The sequence below is a fragment of the Dromaius novaehollandiae genome, chromosome 27 (genome assembly GCF_036370855.1).
Source record: "Dromaius novaehollandiae isolate bDroNov1 chromosome 27, bDroNov1.hap1, whole genome shotgun sequence".
In the NCBI taxonomy this organism is placed as follows: domain Eukaryota; kingdom Metazoa; phylum Chordata; class Aves; order Casuariiformes; family Dromaiidae; genus Dromaius; species Dromaius novaehollandiae.
In genome coordinates this window covers 1,421,022-1,433,310 of record NC_088124.1, presented here as the reverse complement: position 1 = coordinate 1,433,310, position 12,289 = coordinate 1,421,022, and the positions used below count along the sequence as shown (strand labels likewise).

The following is a 12,289-nucleotide window of genomic DNA, read 5'->3' as shown; positions in this document are numbered from 1 at the left end:
GGCAGTGATGTGGCAGGTCCCCAAAACCACGTGCGAACCCCAGGACTGGTGCAGCCTCGGACACCTGTCCTAAGGGACCTAGGGACAAAGTGGGGTCCCCTCCTGGAGGACTGGGGAGGAGGCAGAGCAGGCTGGGCCAGCCCAGGAACTTGTGGCATTCGTGGGAGCATCGCGCTGTGGCAACATTCGTGCTGCGAACATCCACCGAGCCCTGGGGAAGGAAACATTTCCCTGGAGCCACGGCCCCCATCTCCACCTCCTCCACTTCCAGACCAGCGCCTGGGTGAGGATGCTGCTGGGGACACACAGAGAGGGTTCCCAGCAAGGAGGGATCCTCGCTTTCTAGCTTTTGCACAGTTCAGGTCCCATCTGCCAGGCAGGAGATGCGGTGAACGCTGAGCTGATGGGAAGTGCCCTCTCCTGGCCTTGCGTTCGCTACTGCAGCGTGTTAGCAACGCACGATCATCCCGCGATTAATTAGTGGCTCCTAGAGCATCTGTCCCCGCTCCAGTATTGCTCTCCGAAGTGGAAAAGCAGCTTTAGAGCCGCTGCTAAGTTGCAGCCTCGGCTGGAGGTTTCTCGCCTCGCAGGGCAAAAGGGAGCATCGGTCTTGGTGGGGTCGGTGGCACTGCTTTCCCCCGCCTGACGTGGGGACATCCCACGCTGGGAGCATCTCCCAGTCGCGACCATGTCCCCTTCCCTGGGGAGCACCAGCGCTGCAAGGCAAGGGGCTGTAGGGGGATGGATGCGGCAAGGGGGTGACAGAGACCAGACCAGAAAGGGGAACAGGGTCCAGCCGGGGTCCCCACTCATCCCAAGCCCCCCCTGCTCCCCTGTGCACACTCCAGATCAGATCTGCCCCCCTCCTACCCCAGGACAGGGAGGTCCCTGGCTAGGCCCCCGCTCTCAGCATCTTACAAAACTGCAAGGATTTCCAACCCGGGGTCTTTTTGCAACCCCAAATTTTACAGCAGGGCGATGCAGAGCTCCCTAACCAATGAAATCACCTCTGCATCTCACAAAACAGCCCAGCTTGCAAAACAGGAGCCATTTCACAACCTCCCTCCTGGTTTTTATAGGAGGTGACCATCTAAGATAGGGGTAAACGCAGTCTTTCCCGGGGTGAAGGAACCGTCCTACCCTCCTCCCGGGGCTCCCGGACACAGGACGCGGAGCCAGGCGGTACAGGAGATAACTTTATTGAATCCAATGGTGTTAGACAGACGACCGAGAAGAGACATGCCGTTCGGTGCGGGCAGCGTGGGCAGCAGGAGCTGACTTGGTGCAGGGCTGGATTTGTTGCCGTCTTTAGTAATATCCTCAAGCCTTTTCCGGGCTTTCCTTTGACACGTTCTTAAAATGGCGTTTAAGTAAAAACAACGAATGGGGGAAAGAGTCCAGATGGTGTTTGTTCCCTATGATTGTTCCCGCAGCTATGTACAACGTCAGATCGGTGGGGTTGGGGTTGTCGCCATCAGGTATAAAATGGAGCGAGTTTACAAACTTGGAGAAGGCAAGGAGAAAGCAAAGACAGACAGGCGAGAGCAGTAGAAATCTGGACCAAAATCTTAAAGAGAAATTTAAAAAGTGCTATAAAACCCCTCGGAAGGAATACCATGCAGTTAAGAAACACAAAACCCAGTCAATCACACAGATCATCTAAAACAGGAAGTGTTGTCCATTTCGTCGTTTATTTAATTAAAAAAAGGTCGTTTGTTTTTAATAGAAAAAAGCTAAAATTGTAAGGTTCGGGCCACCGGGCAGCAGTAGCTAGAGGGTGAAGGAGCGTGAGGCGCTGGCGCAGCCCGGCTCCGGCCCCTCGCAGGGCTGCTGGCGCTCAGCGGGGCACCGCCGGGGATGGCGAGGGGACGAGTTAGTGCAATTTTAGGACGCCCCCCTCGACCGTGGCCGGCAGAGCCGTGCGGGCCAGGGCGGAAGGGGCTCAGCCCACCCCACACTTAGGGGCACGGGGGGCTCGATGTAACGCAGGAGGAAGCTCCCGGGCCCCGTCTCCTTCACCTGGGTAACCCCAGTGAAATCCCCCCCCCCAGTGCCACGTGATGGCCCTCAGGACACGTCTGGTGGCCTCACCTTCCTGTCCTCCATGGACCTCGGGGTTTCCTCCTGATTTACACCACCCAGCTCCGGCTGGAGGAGCACGGTGGGCCGGAGAGCCCCGGGGTGCCGGGAGCCAGCGAGTGGGGAAGGAGGGGACAAAGCCCGGCGCAAGGTGGGGACGCCCAGCGGCACAGCCCCGAGGCCACCGCCGAGGGGTCCGGTCGCCGGCTCAGGGGCTTAGGGGAGGCGAGAGGGCATCGCCCGAGCTGGGGGCACCTCGAGGTGCCCTGGGGAGCCCCGAGGAGGGGAGAGGGGCCGGAGGGCAGGGCGCCCGCCGGCAGCCTCTAGCGCCTGCTGGCCGGGTGTCTCGTACAATCGGAAAAAGAAGTCAGCACAGCACAGTTATCACAGCGAGTACAAAAAAAAAAAAAAAATAAAGGAAAGACGCGCAGGGCCGGGCCCCACCAACTCACGCGGGTCGTTCGAGTACGGATCTATTTACAGCGAGGCCTTAGCCGACGGCGGCAACGCGAGAGAAGGCAAAGGAAAAGCCCCGGCGGCCGAGGCGGCGCGGGGAGGGGAAGCCCCGCGCCAAGAGGGGCCCGGCAGCGAGGGGCTGCGACGCGAAGCGACACGGGGCGGGGGGCCGACGGGGAGGCCATGGGGTCTCGGGGGGGGGGGGCGAGGCCGTGGGACGGACAGAGGGGTGAGCACCATGGGCCGCCCCGCGCGGCAAGGCAAGAGGCGCCGGGTGAGAGCGCCGGCAGCTCGAGAGCACCAAGGGCGGAGGCGCCGGGGCCAGGCGGGACCCTCGCGAAGGCGCCTGGCGAGGAGGGGGCTGAGGCATCCCCAAAAGCCGGGCCAGCTGGGGCTGGGCCACCTGGTGCCCGTAGTGGGGACATTTGGGGACAGCACCAGCTCGCCTCTCCTCAGAAAACGCTCCAGGAGAGATGGGCCCAGGCGTGCCCAGCCCTCGGCCCGGGTCAGCGTTCGGGAGCCGAGCTGGACCACGGCGCAGGGGTGACCGGGGCCCCAGCTCGGAGCGGGGCACGGGGACAGCGGCCCCACGAGACAGCCCCGTGCCCGTCCCCAGCACGCAAAGGCACCAGGAGACCACAGCCAGTGCCCTGCTCCTGTGGGGACACCAGCGGGCTGTGCCAGCCCCAGCCCCGCGTCCCCCCTCGCCACAGGGTCCAGGGATTAAGGCAGCGTGGCAGCACCGAGGCTGATCCCCTCCGTGCCAGGAGCCTGGCGCAGGGAACCGCACATTCGGGCCGAGGGCGCTGGAGGGTCCGGGGCGCCCGGTGTGTCCCCAGGGATCCCACGGGGGACACGGCGAGCCCCTGCAGACCTCAATTTGGCACGGCATGCCAGCCCCTGCCACCAGCATGCCGAGGGGCTCGTGGCACCGGCAGCAAGGGGGACACGCAGCTACAGGGCAGCGCGGGGACAGAGCTCGGGGTCCCGAGAGGAGGGGGTGCCAACAGGCACCGTGGCCTGGTGGAGACCCCCCCATCCCCGGGGCCGGGCTCTGCCTTGTGCTTTTGGGGAGCCGCCAGGCCTGGGGCTGCCCCGGGAGCATCCCGCCGCCCCCGGATGCCAGGTGCCGTCTCAGCCAAGCTGCGAGGCCCCGGGAGGTGGATTCAGGGACTGGAGATCGTCCAGTGAGCACCAGTTTCGTGACAGAGGTGGTTTGAGTGGTGGAAGCGACGGCTGCAAAAGAAACCGAAAGGAAAAGGAGCCGCTCGAGGGGAAGCGACGGGCACCAGGCCGCGGGCTCCAGGCCAGGAGAGAGCAAAAAAACAGAACAAAAATAAAAAAAGAGGGATCAAAGCAAAGTCTGGACTCGGCCAACAGAAAAGGGGCGTAAGGGGAAATAAAATAAAATAACCAAAGCAGGGTTTATTGGGCTGTCCTGGTTGCAGCGGCTGCCATGCAGGTTAAACAGGGAACATACAGAGATAGCAGCGAGAGCCGGGCTCCTCCCGGTACTCGCCCGTCGCCCGCTGGGTCTCCGCCGGAGCTTCCCACGGCGGCAGCTCCGTCGTCGCGTGCCCTCCCTCGGCCGCGGGGAGAGGGACCGGATGGAGAGGGATGCACAAAGGCGAAGCACCCCATGCTCCTCCCGGGCCCCCCGGCTTCGCCCCAGGCGGCTCCCGCGGGGTCCCTGCCCCACGCAGGGGCCTTCCTGCAGCTGCGGCTGCCTGGCCACATCGGTCACCCCTGCCCCAAAGCCCCAAAGTTTGCGAGAGAGACAGAAAAAAAAAAAAAAAAGAAAAACAAGAAGAGAAACCAGGATTCTCCTACCCCCAGAGTCGGGAGGGGAGATGGCACCTCGCGCTCGCCCACGGATGAGCTGAGCTTCCCCACGCGCTGCCAGGAGGCACCGGAGCCCCAGTCCTCTCCGCTCGCTCGCCAGCCCCGCGCTCCAGGATACCGAAGGAAAAGAAGAGCAGCCCGGCGGGAGCGACGGCTGGCGTCTGGCTCCCCTCCGCCTGGGCCGGCACGTCTGGGCCTCACAGAGTCGACTGCAGGTCGGGATCCACCATGGTCTCTCGGTCCGGAGACTCGATGTAGTTGGCGGCCTCCTGGAGCTTCAGCAGCATGGCCATCTGCGGGAGAGGGCGCGCGGGGCCCGCGTGAGCCTCCGCTCGGCTCGGCCCGGAGAGCGCTTCGTCACCCGCCACCGCCGTGGGGATGACGCACGCCCTGGCTGTCCCCTGGGCAGGACGAGCACCCTCCAGTGCCCTGGGGAAGCCGGGGACAAATCCCTGCTCCCTGGAGAGCACCCGGCCCTCCTTGCCCTCCCATACAAATTAGCCGTCCTAAATGACTCCTTAAAGGGTAAAGCAAGGCCCAGGGATGCTGCAAATCCTTTCCTGTTGCCAGGATCCGGCCTTGGACCCAGCCAAGGCCAAGTGTACCAAGGAAGGGTGTGCAGGCAGGCCCTGGTGCATCAGCTGGCACCATCTGCGACAGCCTGGTGTCCTCTAGCAGCCTCTCCGTGTGTGACCCATAGGGACATGTGTGTGTGCAAGCTCCCGTTAGCGTGTTCTGCTCACGGATACGATGCTTCACGCCAGCGGGTAAGACATGGCGTGCCACACCGGGCCTGCTCACTCGCTGCCCCTCACAACATGGCTTGGGGCACAGCATGCCACCAGTGCCACCGTCCTGCACCCATTGCTCCTCCCAGCAGCGAGGAAGGTTTCTGCATCACTAAATCTGGCTTCTTAAGCAAAAAAAATAACCTGGAAAACGACGCACAGTTTGATTCTGCTCTCTCCCTGCAACCAGCACCACCAAGTGCCCCTCGTGGCGCCCGGTACAACCCGCAACACAGCCATACCAGAGGGTCCGCGTCCAGGGAGCTGGGTGTCGTGTCTTTGACGGTGCGCTCCTCGGGGGGGGAAACGGTGCTGTGGGGCCCGATGGTGGGTGGGGGCAGGTGGTAGAGCTTGGACTGGTCCTGCTGCGCTGACGGCCAGGGCAGGGTGTCCCGCACCCACTCCACGGGGTCCTCCCAAGCCGCCTTCTGCCCGTGGACCTGCAGGCAAGAAGCAAGAGGCAGCCGGTTCTTCATCGCAGGTTGGAGGTCGGTGTCACAGTGTCCAAGCCCTGGGCATGGCACTACCTCACGCTACAGGGATCAGGGCAGGGAGCAACAGAGAAGCCATCTGCACCCGTGGTCCCAGCACCTCCCCTCTCCCCATCCTGCTGGACTGCTGCGCCAGCGTGTTCCCTCGGAGCTGGGCCCAGGTTTGTGCCCCTGTGAGCCCATCTAGGTACCTTGAGCCCATCTTTTGCCCCTTCCTGCAGGTAGGGGATGATTGAGTTATTCCACAGGTCGATGAACCAGGTCCGGAAATCCTCAATTCCGATGGGGCAGGACAGGAAGAAGCAGGGACCTGCAGAGAGAAGGCAGAGAGCAAAGATGGCAGCCTGGTCCTCCTGTTTCGGCCACCCAGATCCACACCAGCCCAGTGTCAGGGCAAGCGAGCCCTGCTGCCAGTTTCAGGGCTGTGGAGGACAACTCTGTCCCAGTAGCGGCACCCAGCACAGTATCTGCCCAAAACGTGGGAGCAGAAAGCAGGGTCCCAGCAAACAACGGGGCTCCCAACATCTGTCTATGTCCCCAAGAGTGTGGCGAGGCAGGAGAAGACCGGCCTGGGAAAACCCGGCTCCTCTGCGACCAACGAGAGGTGCCAAAAAGGGAGGCAACTTTGGCCAACACCACAGTGACAGGGCCCATGGGGCCTGGGTGGTGTCCGGTGACCCTTGCCTTGGCAGTACCTCGGCAAATCACCCGCAGTTGTGTGGGGCTGGAGGGCGAGGGGCAGCACGCTGGCTCCCCAACCTCCTCTGGGGGCATTTCACCCCCGTCCCACGTCCCTCCCATGGCCTCCCACCGGCGTGAGGTAGGGGAGGGAGGCGCGCGGCCAAGCTGTACCGATGAGGAAGTCGGAAGTGCTGTGTTTCTCCAGGAAGGTGTGCAAGTGGTACCAGAGCTTGGGCACCCAGTCCAGCACACGCAGCAGCTCCTCCTTGTTGGCGTTGACGTCTGTGTCCGACTCGAGCAGCTTCCGCCGCAGGTAGCGCACCAGGAAGCCATTGGCTGGCTCCACGTTGTTCGAGAAGGTCAGCATCCTGGGGGGAGGAGTCAGGCACTCAGGGCTGGGTGTCCCCACAAGCAGCCCTGCTCCCCAGCACCCTTCCCAGGGTCCCTGCACCCTTGAGGAACCTCCTAGCACCACCACACCCAGACTTAGGGAATCTGACCCCTCTGGGTCCACAAGGTCTGTGGCTTTGTCCTCGTCAGCATCCCTATCCAGACGATGTGTCCTCAGGACAGCCCTGGGGGCAGGAGTGATGGCCCCTGGGCCTCCCAACCCCATGGGGATGTTCCCCATGCCCATCGGGGATGCCTGATCCGCACCTGAAGCTGAGGTGGAGGCCATGGTTCGGGGTCATCTTCACGGGCTGGTTGGTGGTGCCAATGATGTAGGGGCTGAGGGAAAGCAAGACAGGATCCATGAGAAAGAGCACCCTGCATTGCCCCCCCCCACAGCAGAGCCTCAGGGCCACCCACGGCAGCGGGCCTGAGCAGAGCAGACACACGTGGCCCTGCAGCCCCGTTCCCACAATCCCAACGGGAGCGTGTGCGCACCTGGGAGGCCGTGCCAGAGGGGGACGCAGCCGGGCACTCACCATTTGTGGTACTTGCAGGTGAGGGCGCCGTTGACGAGCTCGCTGATGGAGCCCGCCTCGCTGAGGTCGTCCAGGAGGATCACCAGCGGCACGTCCGCCGTGCCCGTCTCCCGGTCGATCTGGTTAGCCAGGTTGGAGAGGTACAGCTGCAGGTCCTGCAACGAACAGGGCCAAGTGTCACGTGCGGGGCCGTGCCGTGGCATCAGCGCCAAAGGGAAGAGCCCCGGCTCCCACGCGCCCTCACCTTGCAGGACTGCTGGTGCATGTTGAAGGTGCTGACGATGCCCTCGGTGACGTCCCGGCCCGAGCGCTCCACCAGGTACTCGGCCAGGCGGTTGGTCAGGTAGGTCTTGCCGGTGCCGCTGGGTCCCGAGAGGATGAGCCGCCGGTGCTTCAGCAGGAGGCTGATGTAATGCTGCATCATGGGCTTGGGGATGAGCGTCTCGAACACCAGGCTGTCCACACACTTCTCCTTCAAGCCTACAAGCAGGGCAGGGCTGAGGGTCCCGCTCTTCCCCCACGGCACCGCAGGCCAGGGAAGATGGGACAGCGATGGAGCCCTCTCGACCACACTGACCTTTGAGCGTCACGGCGATGCTGGTCAGGCCCCGGCGGCACAGCGGTAGCTCCGGCGGCTCCGTGTCCAGGACCCGCTTGATGTGGCTGATGCTGTAGCCATACACGGACTCAGTGCTGAGCCCCAGGGTGGAAGCAGGATCCATTTTGGTGATATAATCCTACGTGGAGAAGGGCAGGACTGTCAGCACCCCAGGCCCCGAGGCCTGGCAGAAGGCAGAGAGGTGCTCAGCAGCTCCAGGAGGCCCCGGAAAGGACTTGGGCTGGGCAGTGCCAAGCACAGTTGAGAAGGTGGAGGGAGCAGGGGAAAAGGATGTATCTCAGAAGAGGGGTTCTTTTGCTCCTACCTTGAAGACCTGGCAGACAGCCTCATCCAGCATCTTCCAGTCGATCTTCCCGCTCACCTTGGTCCAGCCCAAGAAAAACTCCTGCTGCTTGAGGTCCTAGGGGCCAAGGCAGAGGCATGCAGAGTTGGAGCACTGTATCCAGCCCTGGACAGGTGACCTCTGCCCCTCATGTAGGGCTACGGCTCCACAGCAGGTCAGGGTTCCCATACAACCTGCACTTACCCCCTTGATGATGTGCTGGGGCGGCATGCGCACCACGATCCTCAGCGTCAGCTCATCCTTCTGGGTGCCAGCACTGACGGCATCCATAGGGGACACATCTGGGGACAGAGCAGAGTCAGGCTGTGCGAGCACAGCGAGCCAAGCCACAGGGCTTGACCATGCCTATCCTGAGCCAGATCCTGCCGTGGCCAGCCACAACACCACCGGCGCGACAGGGCCCCATGTGCAGCCATCTCTGGACTAGCAGGAGCATGTTCCCACCAGCTGCCTCCTCCCAAGGGCTTGGGCCATGCTGTGCCACAGGGAGACCCTCTGCGGGGCACGGGTGGGCTGACACCCCTCTGCAGGGCCCAGTGTGAGGTGGCCAGCCCTCCCAGGGGTGCTCCCGCATCACCCCTCACATGCAAGTCCACGCCCCAGCCCTTCCCTGTCCACCAGCGGCTCCGCCATCCCCACCTGCGTCCGCCAGGCTGGGGGTGAAGGCATGGCCGAGGGCGAGACCCAGCGAGCGCCGCGGCGAAGAGGAGGCCGACGTGCTCGTGACGTGCCCGGGTATGGAGCCTGGCACCGACGAGGGCCCCGGAGCCACCTTGAGCCGGTCGTTTTCGGCCTTCAGGAGATCCACCTCCAGCTGCAGGAGAACCGCGTTATGGCCCAGAGAAGAGGACAGAATGTGGGCACCGTCCCAGCATGGAGCCCGGAGACCACAGACACCAAGGAGCTGGGCTCTCGGCTCTGGGACCCCTGTCCCCAGCAGCCCAGGGTCCATGCTACGGCCAGGGGCTACGAGACTGGGGTCTGGCAGTGACTCAGGGTCCCAGCGCTCACCTGCATGTTGTGCATGGTCTCCCGCAGCTGCTCCAGCTGATGGGCCGAGTTCAGGGCCTCCAAGCGGATGTCCGTCAGCTTCATCTCCTTCTCCCACAGCTCTGACCGCAGCTCTGACACCTCCTTCTTCTCCGGCTCCCCCTCGCTGTGGGCCTGGAAGAGCCTGTGCCGGGGAAGACATCAAAGCTTGCTCAAATCCGGGGCAGGCACTTGCAGAGTGGAGCTAGGCACTGGGATCGGCCTTCCTTGCTCTGTGCCGCCTGCCCCGGACACACGTACTCAGCCGTGTCGATGCCCACGGAGGAGGATGTGGAGGATTTGATGGAGGGTGAGGCAGTCTCCGTGGAGCCGTGCTGCAGCTTGGGCGAGGATGGGGCCGACGAGTCTGGCGTGGCGATCTCCTCAATGTCCGAGTAAGATGAGGCTGATTTGGGCCCCTTCTTGATGCTGAAGGCCTTGTTGAAGGAGCTTCGCAGCTACAGGAGACAGAAAGACCCTCATTAGGAACAGCCAGCCCGTATGGACCTTCAACCACAGGTCTGCCAAGGCCCCGTCTTGCCCTGAGGCTGGAGTGCAGCCCCCATGGGCTCAGAACCAATGGACACTTCGACCCAGGGCCAGTGACACCATATCCATCACCAAGGCAGGAGCAAGCCCTACCACCACCACTGCTACCCGGGGAAGGCACCGGCCCGACCCTGCTCTGCTGACGTACGGTGGCACGTGGCCCTTCACACAACCCCCTGGACACAGCTCCAGCCTAGATGGCACCAATCCCCACGGAGGAGAACCCACATCCCTGTAGAGTTCCCCAGCACCCACACGTTGGGGTGTTTGGGGACCACCACGGTGCCTTGGTCAATGGTGAAGGGCCGGCTCCAACCTCGTGTTCCCCCCAGATCCGCTGCCCCAGCAAGCGCACCACGGGGTGCCCCAGCCACCGTGGAGCCTAGGTCTGGGTGCAAGGGGACAATTCCAGCCCCAACCTCCCCTCTGCTGGGTGGGGTCCTGCTGGAGGGCACAGGGGGCCGGCCAGCCCCCCACGGAGGCCAGCCACCTCGCCGGAGGAGAGCTCGGTGTGCGAGGGGCGGGTCGGCGTCGCGGCCGGGCATGCAGCATGCACACACTGCGCACAGCACACACACACAGCAACGGACAGGTGAGCGGCGTGCCGAGGCCGGGGAGGGCGGACGGACACTGCGCAAGGGCCAGACCATGCCGGCATCCCGCTTACACGCCACCAGCCTCCGGGAGAGAAGCAGGACGGGCACCCCGGGCTCGCAGCACATGCCCTGCAGGGCCAGAGCCTGCTCCGAGGGCAGGTGGGAGGAGAACAGGCCGGATCCTGCCCGCTCCCTGGCCTGTCTCCTAGCAGGCACTGGCCTGGGTGTCCCCTCAAAAAGGGAAAATGCTGCATTTCAATGTAAAGAACAAGGTGGGTATCAAGCTTTGCTGATGGCTGAAGAGCAAGGAAGCCCTGCATGGGTCCTGATGGGGACAGGGACACATCAGAGCATCCCAGGCTCCCGCAAGGCCACGGCTCAGGGGCCCGCGGCTGTGCAGCTCTCTGGAGGGGTCCTGGGGTTGGATGAGGAGCTGCAGGTCTGTGCTGGGCACTGCGCTGCCTCACGGGCAGCCCCAGCAAGCAGAGACGGGCAGCACCGTGCCACAGGGTCACGGGCAGGTGGACCCGGAGCCAGGGTCCCCTCCACTGCCCACGGGATCCTGGCAACAGGGAGTCAGGAAAGACTTCTGGAGAGAGAACAGGATGGTCCCCATCTGCGAGATGGTCCCTGTGCACCGAGCCCTTCCTGGCGCCTTGGTGCTCCCGCTGCCAGCCCTCCCAGCGCCCTGGCGGCTCTGTCCCAGCCACCGTCACCCCAGCTGCAGAGCCTGAACCCAGCAAGTCTGAAAAGGACACGGGACACGTGCCTGCAACCCTCAAGTTCCCTCGCCAAAACCATGGCCGTTCATCCATTTTGGAGGCCGATGTCCTGAGCTTTGCGGTGGGTGCTCCACGCTCTGAGACACTCTTGCGAAGCGAAGCTGCCCCGGGGCAGCCCAGCTCCTCCACCTGCCTGCGTGTTTTGGCCTTAACGCCCCGTGAAGCAACCAAGGCGTTGCGTGGCCTGGCGCGGGGCACCGGGGTGGCCCATGCAGGGGGGTTAGCGCTGGTGGGATGGATGGGATGGTTAGTGGCATGAGTGCCGTCCCACTGGAAATGGAGCGAGCGCCCTGGCCGGGCACAGCATGGGGTGGAGGGGACGGCACGGGACTTACCTCATACACCTGGAAAAAAAGGGTTGAGGTCAGCGTAGGGGGAGAGAAACAAAACAAAGCAAGACTTAATCACACGTCCAGCTCGGAGCTGCCGGGGTGCAGGGAAGTGGCTGGCTAGCCGAGGTGTCCGTGGCGCCGGGGCCCGGCACCCCGGATGACTGGCACCAGCATGGGGTGGGAGAAACACGTGGGAAAGACCACAAGGGAGCAGGCGTGCGGGACCAGGGCTGGAAAACTCCCAGAGGAGCTGGAGAAGTTCCAGAGAAGGCCCTGACCAACTTATCAAATCCATGGTGGCTACATGCTCCTCAGCAGCGCTGTCCCCAGGGGACAGAGGGGACTGACACCACGATGCCAAGATGGACAGAGAGCGGCTGGCTCATGGGGCTGACCCCGGCCAGACCCCACCAGCAGCTCCCCCAGCCCCACTCCTCCCACCAGCACCCTATCCTACCCACCCAGCTCTTTTTCTTCTTCTTCTTGGCATCGGCGTCCTTGCTGCTGCCGATGCTGGAGTGGCTGGTGATGCTGTTGAGGCTGGAGATGCTGTCGGAGGAGTTTTGCCGCTTGATGCGCAACTCTGGGGCCAGCGAGAGAAGCCAGAGAGCAAGAGAGACCGGGAACAAAATGGTCAGTCTATCTGCCCCAGCGCTGGAGCCACCCGCGCACCCCTCCCAGCCCGCTCAGTGACCACTGCAGTGCTTTCCTCCCACCCAAAGGCCCCCTGCTCCCTCCGGCCCGCCTAAGCACCTTCTCTGCTCTCAGAGCCG

General features: G+C 63.5%; 1 protein-coding gene across 3 annotated transcripts in view; it reads right to left on the bottom strand.

Annotated features, from left to right (window-relative positions):
• Positions 1-1,183: 1,183 nt before the first annotated feature.
• NAV1 (neuron navigator 1) overlaps positions 1,184-12,289 on the bottom strand; it is an 83,721-nt gene continuing 72,615 nt past the window's right edge. For all 3 annotated transcript variants that reach the window (XM_064498281.1, XM_064498282.1, XM_064498283.1), the window contains 14 exons: positions 11,978-12,099; positions 9,519-9,715; positions 9,240-9,402; positions 8,868-9,042; positions 8,412-8,509; positions 8,190-8,285; positions 7,844-8,003; positions 7,511-7,746; positions 7,267-7,421; positions 6,995-7,066; positions 6,509-6,705; positions 5,848-5,966; positions 5,408-5,605; positions 1,184-4,670 (listed from right to left, as the gene is read on the bottom strand). In XM_064498281.1, coding sequence (XP_064354351.1) covers positions 4,575-4,670; positions 5,408-5,605; positions 5,848-5,966; positions 6,509-6,705; positions 6,995-7,066; positions 7,267-7,421; positions 7,511-7,746; positions 7,844-8,003; positions 8,190-8,285; positions 8,412-8,509; positions 8,868-9,042; positions 9,240-9,402; positions 9,519-9,715; positions 11,978-12,099 — 2,084 coding nt within the window. In that variant the 3' untranslated portion in view covers positions 1,184-4,574. The remainder of the gene's footprint in view (positions 4,671-5,407; positions 5,606-5,847; positions 5,967-6,508; positions 6,706-6,994; positions 7,067-7,266; positions 7,422-7,510; positions 7,747-7,843; positions 8,004-8,189; positions 8,286-8,411; positions 8,510-8,867; positions 9,043-9,239; positions 9,403-9,518; positions 9,716-11,977; positions 12,100-12,289) is intronic.